Below are 22,944 nucleotides of genomic sequence, written 5' to 3' on the forward strand. Positions count from 1 at the left end.
CAGGCAGAATAGATGCTACATTGTACCTACAAAAGCTTAGAAATGGAGAAACATTTCATTAGGTTTTCATGTACATTTATATCTCCCCTTTATGCAGCACAGAGAATGGGCACGTGATCTGCTGCCTGGTGCCCAGCCTTCATTGTGAGAGTGATCTGGTCAGTAAATGTAAATGTTTACTGAAAAAGTCAAAACCTGTTATAATCACTTGTGAGATACTTTGCCAATTCAGAATATGTAACATGAAAACATTTCATGGTAGCATAGTGCAAAATGTTGATAGTTGCTGTTTTTGCTGCCTTCTAAACAGATTGATCATTTCTGAAAAAAAACCCCACATCCCTGCCCACGCAAAGCAATACAAATCTTTTAATACATTGTTGTCTGGTAGCTTTGACCAAAACTCACCACATTAAGGTACAGAAATTACCTTAAGCAGTAAAACCTGTAATCAAAGTCCTGTTGCAGCATTTCTGGAACTGCGCAAAACAATGACGCTTTCTCATTCGGCCGTTGTTTCAACTCACTTACAGGCTTATGCCAGACTGGCAATGCCACATCGTGCTTCACCTCAATGTCCATAAAATGAGCTTTCTAATGATGTCTGGTGTGGTTGTGGGTAGGGTGGGTACATTAAACTCAAAAAATATGACCCTTTTTGGAGAATTGCCACACTTTTTATAAGATTAAAAAAGCAAACTGTAAACGCTTTTTGTGCCCGAGATGATCAGTCAAAGCCCCAGCGAGAGAGAGCTTGAGCCCACAGATTGTTTATATAGTCAGCCACATTCTTCTTCTTTCTCCACCGCCCGACAGCTCTCTGTGTGGACAAGACTTTTAAGCAGGGGAGTTTTACAGAGGCCAAAGAAAATAGAGCCTAAACAATGGCTTGGGAGGTCATTTCTCATCAAGCAGGCCAGGCCTGTTTGGCACTAGTGTTCTGCTCTACCCTGCCCCACGAGATCTGGGGTCAATCCGCAGCTCAATCCAGCTCCCACTTCCTGGACCCACAAGAGCAGGAGATGCCATGTGGCCACTTCCTTCTTGTTAACTTCTGGGACTCACTCCAACAGGATATACTCATAGGTGCTGCAACTAGGGGTGCGTGGGTTGCAGCAGCACCCTCCTGGCTCAAAGTGGTTTTCATCATATCATAGAATCACAGAAGTGGAAGGGACCTTGAAAGGGACCCCTGCACTCATGGCAGGACTAAGTATTATCTAAACCATCCCTGAGAGGTGTTTGTCCAACCTGCTCTTAAAAATCTCCAATGGAGATTCCACAACCTCCCTAGGCAATTTTTTCCAGTGCTTAACCACCCTGACAGTTAGGAACATTTTCCCAATGTCCAACCTAAACCGCCGTTGCTGCAATTTAATCTAGGGTTTACAGTTTGGTTCAGTGGCTCTCAGCACGTGCACACACGCGCTCTCTCTCTCTGTTCCAGCGCCCCGGATATGCTTGAGCAAATAGCTGAAGCTGAATATGTTTTAAAAAACAAGTTTGACCTTGTTGGAGAAAAACAGAGTTTTTACTTTTAGGTTGGGTACAGCAAGTTAGATACTTTTTATTTTTAGCAATTGACTGGAGAGAGAGAGCTAAACAGGTTTTTTTACAGGTAAACAATCACAGCAGCATTTATACCTTGTTACATACAGTAATGAGCAACAGCTGCATTTTGTTCATACATAGGTTATTTTGATATATATATTTTTTACCTTTATCTAGACAATAGTTTACATTTTATACTTATTTAACACAAGGTTGCAACAACTTTTTACACAGTTCTTTTCTACTTGCCTTACACAATTTTTGCTTTTGCAAATTTTGAGTTATTAGGGTTACGGCTAGCCTGACTTTTGCTTACAGGGGGGACTGTTTGCACTGACATTTTTTAAAAATTTCTGTTAGTTTTTGCTTTACTTTTACAACCTGAACAGGAATAAATTCTCACTCACACTGGTGCCTGCACTGAAGCCCATGGAGTTATGCTGAATTTATACGGGTGTGTTGAAGAGCAGAATTTGAACTGTAATATGAAAAAAATCTAACAGTGATATGTTTCAGGGTTAGCAGTCCTCATGCTTCCTGGCATAAAGCTGATCAGACATCAGGAAGTAATATAGGAAAATACCAGGAAGGTGGAGCAAAATTTGCTTTACTGAAGTCAAGGCTAGAAGGATCCCAGTCAGCAAAGAAGTCCCATTAACTTCAGTGCTTACAGTTAAGCACGTGCTTAAGTGCTGACGCAGGTTGGATTGAGGCATGTGCTGAAGTGCTTTGCTGAGTCTGGGCCTTAGGCTCGCTGGAATTAAGCCCAGTTTATGGCTTGGCCAGGTGAGCCCCTTTCTGTCACTTGTCGTTTGCAGGTCAATGCCAGCTCTTCCTGGCCATCTCGCAGTGTGCAGCAGGAGTTTGTCACTCCAGACGCAGTGTGGCTCTCCCTGCCCAGCTCTCCCTCAGCGCATGAGTTAATTCAGGTTCTGACTATTGCACAGGGAGGTGCACTATGGGATGTTACCTTTGGCATGCTGGGCTGGGGAGAAAGAGCCCTGAGACACGTGACCAAGGGCTGGGAGGGCTGCCTGGACGTTCAGGGACTCCTGGACTGCATAGCTGTTCCCCTGTGGGAGGCATAGTGCCGGGGGGGAGCTTTGGTGACACAGCCGCCGCTAGGTAAACAACCTAGAGATTTGCTTCTGGTCACTTCCAATAAGAGAAGCAGAGTGGCTTAATAAGCAACCAGCCCAGCCCTCCCCTCCCCCAGGGCCCCACCAACCACAGCCAGGTTCACCAAGGGACTTAGATGGTCCTGGGGAGAGACCATGGCGCCTGCTGCACCCACCCTGCTCCTCATGCTCCTTCTTGCTTCACTTGCTCCTGGACAGAGACAAAGGAGGCCCCCAGCCCTGGAGAGTCTCTTTGAGAAGATCAAGATACAGGAGAACTTTGACCTCCAGCAGGTGAGGGAGGGACTGGGGAATGCTGGGCATCCCAGCTGCTGGCACAGCTCCACAGGGGGTCCTCTGTGCTAGAGCTGCTGACCTGCTCCATAACTTTCCAGGCAGGCATCTAGGTTTGCCCAGCCCCAAGAGACAGGCTTGGGTGATGGCTGCTACCTCGGCCAATATCCCAGGATTGAACCAGGGACCTCCAGAGTGAAAAAGCACGAGCTGCTACTGCACATGCTAAAGATGCCGGGCTGCTTAGAGGGGCTGAAATCTCCCCTGTGGCTGTGGCCTGCTGGGGCTACCTCAGCAGGGTGTCAGCGAAGGGTCCCAAGGCTCCTGGGAGCTAAGTGTTGCTGAACACTCAGTGGTCTGGAGTCTCACTCCAGTTTCCCCCAGTAGCCTCAGCAAAGATGCTAAGTACTCAGGGGGCCATGGGAGGGCGCTGGGGGGGCTGAGGTTGGTTAGGAGGGGAGCTCACTCTGCTGCTGCTTGTGGTATGCCCATGCCCTGAGACCCCCGGCCGGGTGCCCAGGCTCCAGCATGGCATTTCTCAGTCTGGCAGCTGGGTACATGCACCCCTGAGGCCAGACAGAGAAAGGACGTGAGCAGCTCTTTCCCCTGCCTCAGCTTCTGGCTCTCAACAGCTAACCTGAGGCCGTTCCTGGGGAGCTCCTGTGTGATTGCTGAGGTGCCTAGAAAGCTACTGCTGGGAGATACTATAGAAACATGGGGCCAGATCCCACCTCCCTGCACAAAGCCCCAGGGAAAGGGCTTTGTGCTGCAGAGCTGGGGTGACGAAAGGGAATCCAAGTCCTCACAAGCTGCCCTGTGGCCACTGTGATGCCCTTATGCCTGGGGCTGGCCCACCAGCCCAAGCAGTAGGCACCAATCCTCTGGCCACACTATGCGCCTACTCCTGGGGGCATCCTGTGCCAACAAATTCAAAATTCTGAACACAATATTTTAAAATTCTGCACATTTTATTTGTCAAAATAACACTACATAATCACGCCAGTTTAAATTATTTTGGAAATTTATTTCAACATGCCTGTCAGCAAGTATGTCTGTAAAGTGTTACAGACACACACAAAAATTCCCCAGGAGTAGAGTTAAAGAAACCCTTATGACAACCCAGTTCCTGTTTTTCTGCCCCTCCCCCACAGAGCCCAGCCATGCCCCGCCACCCGCCAATACACTCAAACCCCCTTTCCCCCAGGCCCAGCTGCGGGGCACCCACGAGCCAAATACCCATGCCCACTGCGCTATGGAGCCTTGTCTCAGGGAGGGTATCAGGTGCTGCTGTTATATATGTGTCACAATATCAAATCTGTGCATTTAATTTCTATTTTGAGAAATAGGATAAATGCAGCTGAAATCTCACAAAATGGTACTTTTCTGCTCAGAATCTGGTCAGTGCTGTAATTTAAAAAATCAAACAAAAACTGCAGCATTTCAAAGAACAGGCTTAGAAATTACAGTTCAGTGATGGCGGCATGTCTTTGTGTTTTGATGCCAGAAGTGTCACTCCATGAGCACATTGGGGAGTGGGAGGCCAAAAACCAAAATTTGGGGGCCTGTGAGTAGCCAGGAACAAAACTATAAATACTGGTTGCAAATGTCACCAGAAGAATGCTGCATTTTTGCCTAGCTGTAACCAGCACCCAATCCAGTGATCCTTGTGAATTCATTTGGCAGTCGGGGAAGCAGGCACTTGTTAAGCCCATGGGGACAGCACATGCGCCAAAACCATGGTGCCTTAAAATTGCTCCTTGCAGGGCCAGCTCCAGGGGGTTTGCCGTCCTGATCTGCGGCAATTCAGTGGGAGGTCCTTCGCTCCAAGTGGGAGCGAGGGACCCTCCACCGAATTGCTGCTGAATACCTGGACGTGCCGCGCCTCTCCAGAGTGGCCGCCCCAAGCACCTGCTTGCTAAGCTGGTATCTGGAGCTGGCCCTGGCTCCTTGTGTCTGTTTGTGGAGCAGAGCGGTAAGCCTGTATGTCAGGGTCTTGCCCCCAGTGGATAGTCACTGATAAGCCCTTTTGCCACTATCAGCCATGGGAAGGAGGAATTCCACCAGCTCAGAAGCCGCAGCTCCTGCCTTTGGCTCCTCAGGGGCCTCGCTTCAAGACCCAGCAGCAGCACCCAGAGTTTTGTCCTTGCTGTGGGAGGGATGGGGCAAAGGTGACTGCATTGTGCCACCCCCGCTCCTCTTGTAGTTCTCAGGGAAGTGGTTCCTGGTTGGTGTGGCCTCCAAATGTGACTACCTAAGAGAATATAATCACCAGTTGGAAGCAACAACCATGGTGGTGTCTGCCTCAGAAGGGAAGTCGCTGGCCATCAGTACCTTCCGGAAACTGTAAGTGGCCCACTGAGGAGCCCGGGTGTTGGGCCGGGAGCCCAGGTGTTGGGATCAGACTCCCTGGCCTCCTATGCTGTGTGTTTGCTGAGTCCGGCCAACAGCTCTGAGCCCAGCCTGTAAGACTTGTTTATGACCCCTTGGGGCTCAGCTCCTGCAGCCCTTCCTCATATGCTCACCCCAGCGGAGCAGGCCTGACTCCCCGTGTGAGAGCACCAACAGCTCAATGGTGCTGATGCCTGTCTGTGTGAGGTGCCCTGATACCCCAGTGCTCCAGTCTGGGGGCCCCACGGCAGGGCCTGCAAACAGCTTCTGCCTGGCTCTGCCCAGAAGATATTCCAGCCCAATGTGTAGGGTTTGGCCAGCCCTTGCAGTTCCCCGGCACGCAGCTCCTCATTCAAGGAAAAGAGGAACAACCTGGAAGGAAGGGCGGTGAGGTTGGGAAGTGTGGCCCTGATTCCGCACAGCAATTAAGCACATGCTTGGCTTTAAGCACAAGGACTCAGCCCTGTTTCACAAAGCACATGCTTGAGTTCAGTGGGCTCAAGCCCACATAGCTAAGCACTGGGCTGGTTCAGGGCCCACAGCAGCAAAGCCCTCCATTAAGACTGATGGCAAGACTTGGGGTCACTGCTGAGCTGGTAATGCAGAGTGTGCATTGCAGCTTGGGAGCGCTGGTCCAACGTGTTACCTGCTGCCGACCCTGCTAAAGAAAGCTTCCCCCCCACCCCGCTCCCCGGGCTGCTTTGGGGTGATTAGAAATGGAGAGGAGAATCTCAGTCACTTCCCAGCCCCTTTGCCTGCAGAGAGAACCTGGAATATGGAGCGAGAAAAAAACTATCCCTGGTAGAGAGGGGACATTGCAGCTTGGGGGCCTAACGATGCTGCCCATGTGCGCGCGCACACACACACACACACACACACACACACGCATTCACACTAACACACACATGTGCACAGGCACACACATTGAAAAGCTCAGGCCCAAAGGAATTACCTCACTACCCTTCCCCCAAAGGCTCAGCCTGTTCCCATGTGTAGTGTGGTGATGCTGCAGGCAAGTATCTGTCCCCTTCAGCTATATGCCTGAAGTACAGTCCCACTGTGACGGCATCCCTGGGTGCAGCCTGGGACTGTGGGTCCTCTGCGCCCCCTGAGCTCTCTCCAGCCTGGGCTGTCTCTCACAATGCCTTGCTAGTGACCAGCAGCAAACCCCTCCAGGCACTGTTATCCCTCAGCACAACTGCAGGTGGAGCCCCACACCCACCTAGATTGCACGAATGTGCCCCGAGCCACTTACAAATCACACAGAGAAAGGCACTAGCCAAATCCCCCCAGCTCCCAGCACTGTACCCTAGCAATGTACCACCTTGCACTGCTCGAGATGAGCAGTGCAGATTTATTAATTGGTTCCCCACTTCATCAATGAAAAGTGGATATACACCAGGCTTTGTAAAATTGAGCAGATTTGCCACATACTTCATACAAACTCACTGGTGAAGATTAACAGTTAAACAAATGTATTGACTATAAAAGAGAGATTTTAAGTGATACTAAGTGATAGGCAAAAAGTCAGAGTTAGTTATCCAAAGAAATAAATTACTACTAAGCAGCCTAAACTCTCAACCCTATTAGGCTGGGCAGCAACTAGATTAAGCAGTTTTCTCACCCCACTGGATACTGCAGTCCTTAGTATACAGATTTGTCCCTTAAATCTGGGCCAGTCTCCTCTGTTGCAGTCTTCAATCTTCTTCTCAGTGTCTTTGTTGCATGCAGCATAGGTGGGGGCAGGAGAAAGGCCAATCCTGGGCCCCCTGTGTCTGTTTTATATCCTCAAACCATGTGCTTGGAGAACACAAGTCCAAGCATATCTGGGGGCAAGGTTGAGCAATTCCCTAGTGTGGTCTCATGCAAGTGAGTCATTGCATTGTAGCTCCCTTGCTGGACAATGGCTGGTGATGGTTGTTTCACACCCCGCCCGGACGTTGGTTATTTTCCTTGCTGTTGCCTCTGGGGAGCTAATATCTGACTGATTCCCCAACTTACAGCATGTTTTAGTGACAACCACGCAACACAATTCTCATAACTTCACATGCATTAATGATACACATCTGTGATAGAGAAATGACTTTCAGCAGATCATAACCTTTCCCCTGATCCCTTACAAGGCCTGCTTTATATGTAAGATCATGATTATCTCTAGATGAGGAATATGGGGGGTGACAGGGTGCTCCCCCAAGGTACAGAATATCACCCCCACCCACAGGCCTGGCGGGCTCTCTCGTCTGCCAGGGAGGGGAGGATTGCTCACTATTTCCTGTCCGCATTTCCTTTCATAGTGTCCCCAAACGAGCCTTTCTCTGACCTTTCCCTTTTCTTTGCATGAGCGCACAGAGTGCTGCCTCCGGGCACTTTCTGGCTCACCTTCGCTTCAGAGCTGGCGAGTCAGCCAGAGGTCAGGCAGCTGCCTGGCTTTGCATTTGGTCACTTCTAGCCCTGCCATGTTTGAAGTAATGTGATAAAAACAATTGCTAAAATCCTGGGCCCACTGATGTCAATGAGAAAACTCTGCCCAAAAGCCGATGGTCCCTAGCGACCCTGACCTCAGTGGGAGTTTAGCTTGGAACTCACTGCCATGTAGCTGTGGGATATTAATTCAGAGCCAGCTAGTGTATGACTCGCTAGGCCCTGAAACAGGATTGATTCCCTTCTCCTAAACTGTCACCAGACACTTAGCCCAGCCCCCTTCCCCACCCCATAAGGCAAGGGAGGGCAAAGTTTTTGGACTGAGGGCCCCATCGGGTTTTGGAAATTGTATGGAGGGCCGGTTGGGGAGGGGGGCGTGGCCCGGCCCCACCCCCTATCTGCCCCACCCCGCTTCTCATCCCCTGATGGTCCACCCCCAGGACTCCTGTGCCATCCAACCCCCACCCCCTGTTCCCTGATGGCCCCGTGGGACCTCTGCTTCATCCACCACCTCCCCCACTCCCTGTCCCCTGACTGCCCCTGGAACCCCTGCCCCTGACTGCCCCCCGCCACCCCATCCAACCCCCTTCTCCTTCCTGACTGCCCCCCGGGCCCCTGCTCCCCACCTTCAATCTGCCTGCTCCTCACCCTCTGACCACCCCAACCCCTATCCACACTCCTGCCCCTTGACCACCACCCCAAACTCCCCTGCCCTCTATTGCAGTGGGACCAGGCATGCTCTGAGGTACAGGACTATCTGAATGACCAGCTAATGGCCATTTGGACCGACCTTAAACATCAGACCTGACCCGCTGCCCTTACAAACACCTCGGGCGTTCACTCTGATTTGTGGCCGTGGAGACACGCCCGGAAATTCTCTGGGTGGAATTGTTGGAACTCGCAATGTTCCTTCCAGGCATATGGGCCTGTGAAGGGAGTATGGGCCCCCACCTACCTCATCCTCCCCGGACCCTGGGGGGGCTTCATGTGGGATTGGGTCGTCCACCAGGATGTTTGGGAGGTGCGACCTCCCAACGGTCCTAACCGCTTTTTGATTGGAGCCCCAGGAATAACCCCTGATATCTGGATAGGAATAGGAAACCAATGGACCTATTGGCCACTCGAGCCCCCTCAACGTCAATGTTTTCGGAAGCTCCTACCAGGGGAAATCGTCACTATTAATGACCATATCTGTTGGGAGGGCATGGGGCTACTCACTACCATTGCATCACACCCACTTTTCCAGCCAATAATAGCTGTGTACATAGTAACGCGACCATTAGAAGGAATGTTCTTTTTACTTTGGCCACTGCTTCAGGAAATCACGTTGTATACTGGCCAGCAGACATGGCCATAGCAGTTACCCTCCAGTTTCAGATACCATTTGATTGGACCGCCCTGGTACCTGATCGGTTCCATAATCTGCTCTCTCTGTTACCGGAGGTCCAACAAATTTCCCAGTTGCAAGGGCAACTTCACCAATTAGAAAATATCTATCACACTGAACAGCATGCTTTTCAGACAGCCTATAGAACCGCTACCCTCTGCACCAAGACAGATGTCTTGTGCTACATTTCTAAGACCCTCCACCAGCCTCCTCCCCACCAGGTAATTATATGGGGTCTAGTAGCCGCAGGCATATTAATCAATGTATGCTTCCTATACTGCTGCTGTAAGACTTGCTGTCCCTACCGCGCACCTGCCCCGCAGGCACCCCCCGATAAGGTCACCCTCGTTCCCCTTATGGAACTAAACTCCGAGGTGCTAGAATCCCATGTTTACTATGTGAAGTTCGAGCATGACGAAGGGGACGTCACAACTGGCTCTACCACCGAAGATAGCAATTTGATGCTTATTCAGTTGTCATGTGATGCCATATAGGGCATCAAAGGAGGGGGTTGATGGGGAAAAACCTATAGAGGCCTATCCTGTCCTTGCTTGGCTAAAGTTTGCCCAGTCCTGCTCTCTGAGCCAGACTCCCTTTCTAGCTTCCCTTTTATGCTGCAGCATAAGTGAACGTAGGGCATCTGAGGACTAACAGAGAAAAACAGGACCCCAGAAAAGAGGAACCAAACCCAGAACAGGGAATTAAGATGGAACAAAGGGGTCCTGAATCCTTCTAACTGTCTGTACACAACTAACCACATTCCAGGGGTCGTTGGCACAGACAAAACCACAGAAAGGGCAATAACAGGAAAACCCTAATAAGGGAAAGTTGGTCCGCCAGCTTGCTTGTTTTAGTATTAAGCTACCAAATAAGGCAAGAAACCTGTATAACCTAAGCATTATGTTTTGCGGTTTTAATCTTTATAAGCTCAGGGACATTTGTAACTGGGAGAGCAGCCATCTCCTGTGAGGGGACCATGCTCTCCATGCATGCATGTAAGGCCAAACAATAAAGAGCCTCGGGCTGTCTGACCTAAAATCAGCGGTGTGGTTCGTTTTTCCACAACAATTTGAGGGCTTGTCCGGGATCCACGCATGACTTCCTCGGACTGGAGGACCGTGGGCGGTCTCCCACCAAACCCTGGGCCCATCTGAGAGGTAAGAGACCTTTTGAAATTTCTATCTTGGGTTATTGGTGGAGGACTGACCCGTAGGCTTGGGGTCCGGGTGAGTTATGAGCTGGATCTGAACTTTTCCTGTCAGACAAGCCAGACGCTCCAGGTATATTGAGGTTGGTTATTTTTGTGTTTTGGGGAGGTCTCTGAGGAGGACCCGATTTGTGTTTTGAGGAGGTCACTAAGGGGTGACCCGATGGGCCCAGCGGCCTTGGACTAGCTCCTGTCGGTCCAAAGGCGCGAAGTCAGCCAGAGAGGGTGGCTGCGTGGATCAAGCCAGAGAGGGTGGCTAAGGGATCCGGTTTTCTACCCTGATGGCTATGTCAGGAACGTGCCTGTTTGTGTGAGGGCCGTGCGGCCGGTATGAGTGATGGCTGTGGGAAGACGCCCCGAGCCTCCTGCGAAGTGAAAACTCGTGACCGGGAGTGTCTCGAAAGCAAGCCCCACAGCCAAGCTTGGAGTGAATGTGTAGCTTCCTGGCTGGAAAGCCTTGGTGAGTGGTGACCCAGCTAGGGGCATGTATGTTTTCCTGTTCTCTTCCCTTCCCTTCCATGACCTATGACCCTGTGACCGCTCGTAGAGCTCTATCCTTCAAGGACCGCAGGGTCCCTCGTTTTCCCCCCCTCGGCGCTTTGAGCTCCCTTCCCTTCTCGGAGAGGAGGGAAGCCCCAGGAATTCGCACCGCTGACTCTGCAGCTACAGAGACACCGTTGGCTTACAGGCTGGTGCTCTGGGCGAGCGGGAGGAGTGCGGAGACCGTGGGTCTAGCGTTAGGGTAAATTCAGCCAGAGAGGGTGGCTGATAAGTCCCTAAGGAGACCCTTCCCCCTTATCCCTTTTTCCCTCCATAGTAGAGGAGTCTGCAGCCTTCTGAGGAGAGGTGCAGAGTGGGTGCCTACTACTCCCGTCCCCTGCCAAGGGCAGGTACAGAGAAGCCACAGATCGAGATTGTGGCAGTCCCAATAAGCTTTCCTTCGTGAATGTGGCTTGAGCGAAAGCGGGCTGGAGTAAGAATGGGGACTGGAGGCTCGAGAGGCATTCCAGTCCCACCCAAGGGCACGGCAGCAGCCTATATGTATGCGCATTACGATCCGTCGACGTGTAAATATTTGAAACAGTGGAATTGGTACACCAGAGATGATCCGAAACTACGATTCCCCCCGGAGGGCAGTTTTGACCTTGACAGGATTGTGCACCTGCGAGGTGCTCTTCTTGCCAACGCTGTGCCACAGGGGCAGTTTGATGCATATTTTAAGTGGTATGATGAAATGAGCAAATGACGCCAGGAATCTCACACTAGGGGTTTTAAGGATTCCCAGGAGAAGTTAAAGCTCAGACTCAAGGAGACCCAAGAAAAATTGGCCCTTGCCCAGGGCTCGGTGGGAAAATCTGTTGTTTGCCCTGGAGCCCCCCTTTTTCCATCGAGAGCCCAACGAGGTGATGCTGCCCCTAGGCAGATCCCCTTGGTCCCTTCCGAGGACTTGATTGACCTTTTTACTGAGTGTAGGCAATGGCCTGCTCCCCAGTCCCCAAAGGAGGCAGAAGGCCATTCCCATGACGAGACTGTAGAGTCACTTTCCTCTAATTATCCCCCTTCCTACCAGTCGTCTGTCCATCTTGAGGTTTCTTCTCCTCGGGTCACGTCCTCAGTAACCTCCTCCCCAGTTTCTCAGAGGGAATTAGTTGATTTGTCGGGGAGGATTGAAGAGGCACTCGCAGAAATAAGGGTAAGACAGGCTAGTGGGACTAACCTCGATACTGATGATGATTTACCAGGACCGGCAAGCCGGTTGTCTGACCAATTTGCTATTTTAAAAAGCTATATAGAGTCTCCGCAAAACTCTTCTCCCCCAGCACACTGTACTCGATACAGGAACCTATTAAAGGAAATGCAGAGAGCTCTAAGATCTCCACAACAAAACATATTAGAATACAACAGATCTCCAAAGCAGAATATCTTTCCCTTACGACAATTACCAGGGGGACAGGGAGGTCTGGTAACTGTGCATGCCCCCTGGTCCCCTTTGTTCCATCTTAATTCCCTGTTCTGGGTTTGGTTCCTCTTTTCTGGGGTCCTGTTTTTCTCTGTTAGTCCTCAGATGCCCTACGTTCACTTATGCTGCAGCATAAAAGGGAAGCTAGAAAGGGAGTCTGGCTCAGAGAGCAGGACTGGGCAAACTTTAGCCAAGCAAGGACAGGATAGGCCTCTATAGGTTTTTCCCCATCACTCCCGCAGCGCTGAGTATTAGAAGACAAACTGCGTCCCCTGCATTGATCTCTCCCTGTAACACGTTTTGAGTGTGTAAAAATAACACTTGCAAATGAGTAATACATAAACCAAGGTAATAAAGAGCACGGCAGCATGGTGCAGCCGCGACAGTGGCAGGCATCACATCTGACACCTTTCCCCTTTGATAGGTCCTCACCAAGCGGTGGCTTTTCTCTGGCTGGCTCAGAGGAACCTAACACGTATGCTGTCTTTCTCCCTTCACGAGCACAGGGATGGAGTATGCTGGGAGATTAAGCAGCAATACCACTCCACCAAAGCCCAGGGGCGATTCCTCCTGACAAGTGAGTGAGGGGCTGGGGTTGGAAAAGGTTAGTGTTGGGTGGGTTTGGCGTGTTCCTAGGCAGGACTTTGAAACAACCAAGCTAGCGACAAGGCATGTGCTGGCCAGGGCCAGGTCTAGGGTTTTTGCCACCCGAAGCAAAAAATTTTTTGGCTGCCCCCCGACCCTAGCCCTGGGCTTAACACACCTCCCCCCACCAGTGCCGTCCCCCACCCGCACCCCCTGCCACCCCAGCCCTGGGCTGCTCCCTCGCCTCCAGCCAGTCTGGAGCTGGCAGGGTTGGGGTGAGCAGCAGGGCTCCCGGGCTGTGCCTCACCCCACGGTCCCTCCAGCGAGGGGTCCCACCTCAAGGACTGGCTGGGACCCGGGAGGGCAGAGCCAGGGGACTGCCCTAGCAGGGGGCTGAGGAGCCAGGGCAGGGTAGCCCCCAAAGGGAGTGGAGCCCCCGAGAGCTGGAGCAGGCCCCACACGGCAGTGCCCCACCCTCTATGGCCCCGCTGCCGCTGCTGCTTCTGGCCGCCCTGCCGCAGTCCCTGGGGAGCTCAGTCCACTTTGCCCAGCCCCACCTGCGGGGTTGGGTGGGCAGCCGCCCTGCAGCACCTGCAGGTGGCTCCGTGTGCCCACGGGGCAGCCCCCAGCCCGAGTGTCCCCCTCTCGGAGCCTGCCCGGCCCAGCCACAAGGTGCGAGCGCTGCTCCCTTGCGGCGCGAACCGCAGTAGCCCCAGGGCACCCCCTGCGCACGACACGCTGCTGCTGCCAGGGCTGGCTCTAGGCTTTTGCCGCTGAAAGAAAAAGAAAGATGGCCGGAATGCCACCCCTGGAAATGTGCTGCCCCTGGAAATGTGCCGCCCCAAGCACGCGCTTGGTTTGCTGGTGCTGAGAGCCGGACCTGGTGCTGGCTGAGCTCCCAGATCTGCCTGTTATTAGCATGGCAGGAAATATAGAGGCTGGTCAGCATGGCGCAATTCTGCTTCGCCAAGCTGCTGTTTGTCCTATTGATGTTTGCTCCTGTAGGGACTCCAGATGGAGATCAGGGCATGGCTTGTGGATGGAGAGGCCAAGTCATTCTGCTTCCTGTGTTAATTCTCTGTTCCCCAACAGCATAGTATGTGAACATCTCACAGTCTGTAATGAAGAAACAAGAAGGTAGCTTGTAATAGAACCTAAGAATGGCCACACTGGGTCAGACCAGGGGTCCATCTATCCCATCTTTGGACAATGGCCAATTCCAGGAGCTTCAGAGGAAATGAACAGAACCATCACGGAGTGATCCATCCCCCATCATCCACTCCCAGTTTCTGGCAGTCAGAGGCTTAGGGACAGCCACAGCATGGAGTTGACTAATAGCTACTGATGGCCATATCCTCCATCCACTGATGGGCCTATCCAGACAAGCTTTAGAGCTCTACAGCGCTCTTCTTGAGAAGCTTGCAAGCTTGTCCCTTCCACCATCAGATGTTTGTTCAATAAATCACCTCCCCGATCTTATCTCTCTCATACACTGGGACAAACACAGCTACAACAACTCTGCAACATTCCTTCATGTATTTCTCCTCAAACACCCCTGGGAGGCAGGGCAGGGCTATTATCCCATTGTACAGATGGGGAACTGAGGCACAGACAGGCTAAGGACCAGAGTTTTAAAGTACTTAGGCCCCTAACTCGTATTGCACAGGGGCACTCAGAAAGCACAGAGTGGAACGGGGACTCAACACCCAGTCTCCTGAGTCCTAGGCACATGCCCTAACCACTGAACCACCTCTTCTTTCCTTAGCCAGCCTTCATTGTCCAGCTACTGTCACTGCAGTTAGTACAGAGCCAGCACAATGGGGTCCTGGCTCATCATCCCTGCCTGGGCTCCCTACACATGAGACCAGTCCATAATTTGCTCTCCCGTGGCTTTGGCTCCTAGGCCGTAGCAGCAACGTGGATGTGGTGGTGGGGGAGACAGATTACAGCAGCTACGCCATCCTGTACTACCAGAAGCTCCGGAAGATCTCCATCAAGCTCTTTGGTGGGTGTGCAGGCTTATGGCCACTACCCTCGGGAATTGCCTCCCCATGGCTAGGCACTGAGGCACAGTGGGGCAGGCCGTCAGACTGGGGGGAATGTTTGGACCCAGGAGGCACTAGTGGCCTTCATGGGGTTGGGCCCAGACAAGCGCCCCAAGTTTTTTTTGCTTACAGGTTAGATTGTGGTGACTTTGCTCAGCGCCCCAGCTTGTGTCCTAGGGCATTTCCTCCAGGCTGCTCCCTCTCAGCTCAGGTCTATAGCCAGGGGGTCCAGAACCAGCACTGTTTGTGCTCCGGCTGCTCCCCACACATAGGGGTGGCACTGTGCCAGAGGGGTAGGGCTCTGTTCTGGGGAGGTGAGGGCAGTGGGGCTTTGGGGCTGACTCTATTTCACGTGGCAGCAACTCTTCCTGGAGGCTGCAAATGTCTTGGTTTGAGGCGGGGCTCAAGCGTGTGGTAGGAATCACACTTGCTCATGGGAAGGCTGAATTTGGTCTTGTGGCTCCAGACACTGGATGGACAATCACCAGACTTGGACTAGAGGTGGGCTTGAAATGCTTTTCCTGCCCCACAAACATGTTTGAAATGTTGGAAAATGGCCCCATCCAGCACAGAGATAAAAAAAATCAAAATCTCGAAAATTTTCACAAACTAAACATCAGAAAAAAGTGTCAACTGGGTCAATCAAAATGTTGAGTATTGGCCTGCTAAGCCCAGGGTTGTGAGTTCAAGCCTTGAGGGGTCCAGTTAGGGATCTGGAGCAAAAGTCTGTCTGGGGATTGGTCCTGCTCTGAGCAGGGGGTTGGACTAGATGACCTCCTGAGGTCCCTTCCAAGCCTGATATTCTATGATTTAAATTTTAACTATTTAAAATGTGGTGGGGGGTAGTATAATTAGCTTACATCTCTAAATGTAGAGTCACTTTGAAACAGAGAAACTAGAAGGTTTTCTTTAGAAAATATCAAAATGAAGCATTTCAACAATTTAAAAACTTTTTTTTCGGAGCGGAAAATTTTGTTAAAACTGCCCTTTTCCCTGGGAATGTTTTGGTTTCAACAAATAGGCATTTCCAACAACAGGGGTGGCTCTAGGTATTTTGCCGCCCCAAGCACGGCAGGCAGGCTGCCTTCGGTGGCTTGCTTGCGGGAGGTCCCCCGTCCTGCGGATTCAGTGACAGCCTGCAAGAGGTCCGCCGAAGCCGCGGGACCAGTGAACCCTCCGCAGGCAAGCCACCGAAGGCAGCCTGCCTGCCACCCTCACGACAACCAACAGAGCGCCCCCATCGCTTGCTGTCCTAAGCACGCGCTTGGCGTACTGGTGCCTGGAGCTGCCCCTGTCCGACAAGAATCATTCCATGGAATGGGTCCTGACCCACTCCCCACAGTCACTGGTGTCCTGGGGCTGAACACAGTGCCTGCCATTGGATTCTCTTTATTTCACCCCTCCCAAAGGACGCAGCGTCAGGGTCAGTGATGCCATCGTGGGTAAATTCGAGCAGCGCATCACAGAGATGAACATGAGCGAGGACTTCACCTACTACTTCCCCACGTATGGTGAGTCCTGGCTGTCCTGCTGCTCAGTGCAAAGGGGGTTATCTTCCTCTGCACCCTGGGACACAGGCAATGTTCCCTCTAATTTTTATATCCATGTGTGGAATTAATTTTGTTATGTTCACTGGTATGGAGGTGATGTGTGGCAGGGGTGGGGCCCAGGGGTTCGGAGTGTGGGAGGGGGCTCAGGGATGGGGAGAGGGTTGGGGTGTGGGGGGTAGGGTGAGGGCTCTGGCTGGGGGTATGGACTCTGGGGTGGGGCCAGGAATGAGGGGTTTGGGTTGTGGGATGCCCTGGGACTGCAACGTGGAGAGAAGAGTGTCTCTCCCCGCCACAGCAGATCGAGGGACATGATCATTCCTCTCTATTCGGCATTGGTGAGGCCACATCTGGAGTATTGCGCACAGTTCTGGGCCCCACACTATAGAAAGGATGTGGACAAATTGGAGAAAGTCCAGCAGAGGGCAACAAAAATGAGTAGGGGGCTGGAGCACATGACTTATGAGGAGAGGCTGAGGGAACTGGGATTGTTTAGTCTGCAGAAAAGAAGAAGACTGAGGGGGGATTTGATAGCTGCTTTCAACTACCTGAAAGGGGGTTCCAAAGAGGATGGATCTAGACTGTTCTCAGTGGTAGCAGATGACAGAACAAGGAGTGATGGTCTCAAGTTGCAGTGGGGAAGGTTTAGGTTGGACATTAGGAAAAACTTTTTCACTACGAGGGTGGTGAAGCACTGGAATGGGTTACCTAGGGAGGTGGTGGAATCTCCTTTCTTAGAGGTTTTTAAGGTCAGGCTTGACAAAGCCCTGGCTGGGATGATTTAGTTGGGAATTGGTCCTGCTTTGAGCAGGAGGTGGGACTAGATGACCTCCTGAGGTCCCTTCCAACCCTGATCTTCTATGATTCTATGTGCCCTTTGTTGCAGGGTTCTGTGAGTCCGCGGATCAATTTCATCTGCTCGATGGTGAGTTGCAGCCCCCAAGGCCCGTTGCTGCTCTACTCACCCCAGCCAGCAGGGCAAGTGCCCCCCATGCTCCCCATCAGCCTGCAAAGCATAGTGGGTGGGATGGTATTGTGCAGCCCCAGCTCAGCAGGAAGAGAGGGTGGGGAGAGGGCAGAGGGAAGGAAGTGGAAAAGTCTCCTTTCCATCATCTAATGCCAGCCTCAGGCAGCTCCCCCATGTATCACAAACTGCTGTCTGAGTGGACTCCCTGGGGTGAGAGGATGGGGTCAGATATAGGGGCTCTCAAGGGATGTGGGAACAGGGGCAGTTGTGATTGAGGCTCCCTGAGGCCTAGAGGGCAGGGTCAGATTGGCATGGGCTCCCTGGGGTGGGGGGATGGGAATAGATGAGGGGCTGTCAGGGGCATGGGGGGCAGGGTCAGATGGAGGTGTGATGGGATCCCTAGGGTGTAGCCTGGGACTGTGGGACTGCTTTGCCCCCTTAACTTTCTCCGGCCCAGGCTGTCTCTCACAATGCTTTGCTAGTGACAAGCAGCAAACCCCTCCAGGCGCTGTTATCAGTCAGCACAACCGCATGTGTCGCCACACACTCAGCTCTATTGCATGAATGCTCCCACAGCCACTTATGAATCACACAGAGAAAGGCACCAGAGCCAAATACCCCCAGCTCCCAGCCTTGTGCCTTGAGAATGTACCGTCTTGCGCTGGTCAAGACAAACAGTGCAATTTTATTAATTGGTTCACCCAGGGCCGGCGCTACCATTTAGGCGACCTAGGCAATGGCCTAAGGTGCCAGAATTTTTGGGGGGTGCTATTTTGCCGGGGAGGCGGCAAGTGGGTCCGGTGGACCTACCGCAGTCATGCTGGTGGACAGTCCGCTGCTGGAAAGGCTCCAGTGGAGCTGCCGCAGTCATTTCGGAGGAAGGTGCGCTGGTCTAAAGGCTCCAGCGGACCTACCGCAGTCATGCCTGTGGCAGGTCCACCACAGCCTTTAGACCAGCAGACCACCCACCGAAATGACTGCGGCAGCTCCACCGGAGCCTTTACAGCAGCAGACTGTCCACCGGCATGACTGGAGTAGCTCCACCAGACTCGCAGGAGGCGGAGAAATGGCTGTCCGCCTAGGGCGTCAGAAACCCTGGCGCCGCTCCTGGGTTCACCATTTCATCAATGGTAAGTGGAGATACAGCAGCCTTTGTAAACTTGAGCAAACACCCTTACCAAACGCTTCAGGCAAACTCACTGGTAAAGATAAACAGTTAAACAAATTTATTGACTACAAAAGATAGATTTTAAGTGGTTATAAGTGACAGGCAAAAAGTCAGAGTTAGTTACCAAAATAAAATAAAATATAAGCACAGAGTCTAAACTCTCAACCCTATTAGAGTGGACAACATCTAGATTAAGCAGTTTTTCTCACTCCACTGGATATTGCTGTCCTTAATGTACAGGTTTGCCCCTTAAACCTGGGCCAGTCTCCTCTGTTGGAGTCTACAGTCTTTGGAGTGTCCTTGTTGCTTGCAGCATAAGTTGGGGGCAGGAGAAAGACCCAGCAGTGGGCCCCTGTGTTCTGTTTTATACTCTTAGCCCGTGTGTTTGGAGTACACAAGTCCAGGCATGTCTGGTGGGCATTGCTGAGTCACAAGGTGAAGCAATACCCCTGTGAGTGAGTCATTGAATTGTAAGTCCTGTGCTGGACAATGGTGATGTCTTTTCAGCACCCGCCCAGGTGTTGGTTACCTCTTCCCTTGTCACTGTCTCTGCAGATCTAGTATCTGGGCGCTTTTCAACCCCACAGCATGTTTTAGTGAAAACCATACAACACAATTCATGTAATTTCATATGCATTGATTATATACATATTTAAATAGAACAATGGCTTTCAACTGCTATCTTACATGGCCTGCTTTATATGCAAGATCACAATTATATAGAAATGAGGAATACGGGGGTTACAGGACTCTTCCCCAAGCAGAGCCGTCCTTAGGCATACGCAGCATACACGGCTACATAGGGCATCTGAAAATCTGGGGCACCATTCCCCTCGCTGGCTGCCACTGGAATCCTCTCGTCTCCAGCCCTTCCTCCACGCTGGGCTGGCGGGCTTCTCCCCACCCCCAACCCCACCCCCTCCCTCCCTCTCTCCTCAGCCAGCTCTGGCGCCCCAGCCCTGGGGAGCCCAGAGCAGCTCAGCCAGTCACTGGCGGCTCCGTGGCCCGGCCCACCTCCACCCAGAGCAGTGTCCATCCCTGGACCTTGCCTGCCTGAGCTGCTGGGTCTCCAGCGGGGCCCGAGCCAGGGCCAGGACAGGAGGAGTCAGCGGGGGAGCTGGGCCGAGCAGGGTGTGTGTGTGTGTGTATGTGTGTGACAAAGTGACAGTGCGCTCACTGTCTCTCACACTTCCCTAACACACCCACCCACACACACACTGTCTCTTTCACACACAGGCTGGCTCTCATCACATCCACATTCATTCTGCCTCTCACGAGTCAAAGTTCCCCAGTACAGATTGTCACACATACACGCAGACTCACACTCCCCAACACACACTCTGTCACGTACGCACACGCGCACACACACTTGTATTATTGTGGTTGTTATTACTGCTTGGTACTTCCTGTCACAGTGCTCGTGGTGAGCCAGGAGTGGCGAGGGGCTGCAGGAAGGCCGTGGGCTCTGGCGAGATGCAGCCCCCATGTGACAGCGCAAAGCCGGCCTTGAGCCACTGCCGCCTCTATGTGTGTCAGCAGTGGGAGGGTTCTGGGGGTCCGCGGGCGGGGGTGGCGGCTGTGGTCCCTCAACACATTGGGGTCAGCGGTGCCAGCTGGGGACTGCCTTCAGTGGAGCACTAGTTTAATAATCCTGGGTAGGGCCCCATAAATCCTAAGGGTGGCTCTACCCCCAAGATATAGAATGTCATGGGGGGCTCCCTGGGGCATGGGGGGCAGGGTCAGATAGGACGGGGCTCCTTGGGGTGTGAGGGATGGGATCAGATGAGGGGACTCCCTGGGGCATGGGGAACAGGGTCAGAAGGGGTGGGGCTCCTTGGGGNNNNGCTTTGGGATGGGGCAAGGGATGAGGGGTTTCGGGTATAGGAGCGGGCTCTGGGCTGGGGCATTTAGAGTGCAGGAGGGGGCTCAGGGTTGGGGCAGAGGGCTGGGGCGCATGAAGGGATTGCGGGATGTGGGCTCCCTGGGGCGGGGGGAAACAGGGTCTGTTCCAGGGAAGTGGCCCAACACCCCTCTCATTAATGTTTCGGGATAAGGAGGTGTCCCTCCACCCCTAACCATTGGCTCTGAAGGGCGTCCCTTATCTCATCAGAGGAAAGCTGACTGAATGGCAGCGGGTGGTGGCTGTGGCCCTTGGCAGGGCCCAGGTGGTGCCCCTCCCCTCAGCCCCTCTCTATCTGCTTTTCAGAAACGAAGATTTAGGTGAAGAGGGAAATGCCAGAGACCCCGGGAGCCAACCAGCCACATCTGCAGCCATGCTGGGCACAGGAGCCTGGCCAACGGAGCTGCCAGTGAACTCTGTGGCCCAGTTATTCAGCCAGGGCTGGGGAGCTCCAGGTGGACACTGGGCCAAGGGAGTGATGAAAGGGTGGGACTAGGGTCTCCTCTGTAGCCCTAACCCTAGTGTTTGTTCACCCCCAGCCCTTGCTCCCCCTCACTCCCCAGGCTCATGTCACTTCCACATGATACCACCACACAAAGGTGGATTTGGGTTTTGTGGGACCCTGCACCAGAGCAGTGGGGCCTGCTCCCCCCCTTCCTCCTGCAGTCCCCCTTAATCCTCTCCGTGCTTCTGCCGGGGAGCGGGACTGGGGAGCAGGGGCTTCCTCTGCCTGCCCGGTGCTCCTGCCAGGAAGTCGGCTTGGGGAGCAGGGGCTTCCTCCTATTTCCCCGCAGGAGCACCAAGTGGGTAGAGTGGGTCAGGGCACGGAGGCTAATCCATCACTGCCCCTGTGCCATCCTGCGGGATCCCCCGCCCAGCTGCCCCTCACTGCTACTGCCCCGCTCCCCCGACCTGATTCGGCGCTCGACCCCATGAGGAAGCCCTGCTCTCCTGACACTGACGCAGCACGGCCGTGCAACCCTTCGCTTCCACGTCCTGTGCGCTGCCCCTTTCAATTGCTCAGGGCCTGGTTGTGCCGGGCTCAGGGCTGACTGGCATGGAGCTGATGCCCAGCTCAAGCTGTCTCTCTGGAATCCACAATAAACGCTGGCCAGGCTGGGGAGGCCCCTGTGCTCCTTGCAGATGGGAAAAGGATACAAGTGTGCCAGGAGGGTTGGAGATGGGATTCCCCCCCAGGGCCCCATATGGTTCCAACCCCTGTGGTGAGTGTTATTCCTGTTGCAGGGCATTCCATGCAGGAGTGTTGCGCCACTCAGTGCTATGGGACAGGAGGCATGAGCAAGTCTGCAGTCCTTCTACAACCCGGTTTGCTGGAGATGCCTCCATTGCCCCCTGCCCCATTGGCTATGTGGGTCCGAGCCCCAGCCCTGTCCCCTTATCACGGCTTTAGTCCCTGGTCCCTGAACATGGTTGATCTGCGGCAGCCTGCGCTTCCCCTGCAACGCCTTGAACAGCTGATCTGGGGAGGGGCGGGGATTCGGAGACACACGTCCATTCAGCCAGAGTCCCACGTGGGGTTAAATGCCAAGGGGCTGAAGCTGAAAGAAGAAACCCCATCAGGGCCCCACCTAGTCACCCAGTTGGGCCCCTGCACAGACCTCTCTACCACTCTGACCCCTGCTGCCACTTAGACCAGAGCATCTGCAGGCACCCCAGTCATGTAACCAGTACCCTGTAACCACGGCTGCAGTGCTGGCCCCCTGCACCGTGCTGCCAGCCAGATGCAGCCCCTTGCACTGGGGGTGCTAGCCGTGTGCAGGCCCCTCCTCATGCTGCTGGCCACATGCAGTCCCCTTCCCCCGTGTGCAGACCCCACCGTGGTACTGGCCATGTGCAGCCCCCTCCCCTGCAGTGTCACAGTCCCCTTCTCCATGTCTCCAGCCATAGGCAGCGTTCCGCCACTGTACTGGATCCACAGAGGTGCCAGTCCCATAGGGGATCTCCTGGAGACATGCAGCCAGTTGTTCTGTGCACCTCATCCTCCACAGAGACACCAGCCACCTGCGGGCCAAACCGAGAAAACCCAGCATTGCACGTGGAGATACCAGCTCTAGTCAGCATGACGGTGCCACTCTCATCCTGCCCCCCATGCACACAACCTGGCACCATCCCAGTGTCCCTTGTTGCCAGCCGTAAGTTACAGCTCAGCCAGTGCTGGATTCCAGCCCCAGATGCTCGCCCACATACCTGCACACTGTGCCCTTCCAGCCCAGCCCTTTCTCCTCCCCAGACAGACAGCAGGATCATGTGACTGTGCTAGTCCCAGAATTCCAGAGGCTTTCCGAAGGTATCCCGCAATACGCCACGAGAAGAATCCCAGAGTGCATAGCACGCATCATTGGAACAATGCACCCTGCGACACCAGCCCAGAATGCTGTGCACTGA

The 22,944-nt window shown here is 53.3% G+C and overlaps 1 protein-coding gene across 1 annotated transcript; it reads left to right on the forward strand.

Moving 5' to 3' along the window:
• The first annotated feature begins 2,825 nt into the window (after positions 1-2,825).
• Positions 2,826-22,944, forward strand: C8G (complement C8 gamma chain). Its single transcript, XM_075060685.1, has 7 exons — positions 2,826-2,963; positions 5,167-5,306; positions 12,833-12,903; positions 14,815-14,916; positions 16,366-16,467; positions 17,390-17,428; positions 22,790-22,944. Exons 1-7 carry the CDS (start codon positions 2,826-2,828, stop codon positions 22,942-22,944), a joined length of 747 nt encoding a protein of 248 aa, XP_074916786.1.

This window comes from Chelonoidis abingdonii, chromosome 24, assembly GCF_003597395.2.
Source record: "Chelonoidis abingdonii isolate Lonesome George chromosome 24, CheloAbing_2.0, whole genome shotgun sequence".
Lineage (NCBI taxonomy): Eukaryota > Metazoa > Chordata > Testudines > Testudinidae > Chelonoidis > Chelonoidis abingdonii.

Coding starts and splice junctions, on each gene's coding strand:
- C8G (XM_075060685.1), top strand. CDS start 2,826: ATGGCGCCTGCTGCACCCACCCTGCTCCTCATGCTCCTTCTTGCTTCA. Junction 14,917..16,365: donor GATCTCCATCAAGCTCTTTG/GTGGGTGTGCAG, acceptor CCCCTCCCAAAG/GACGCAGCGTCAGGGTCAGT. Junction 17,429..22,789: donor TCAATTTCATCTGCTCGATG/GTGAGTTGCAGC, acceptor TCTCCTCCCCAG/ACAGACAGCAGGATCATGTG.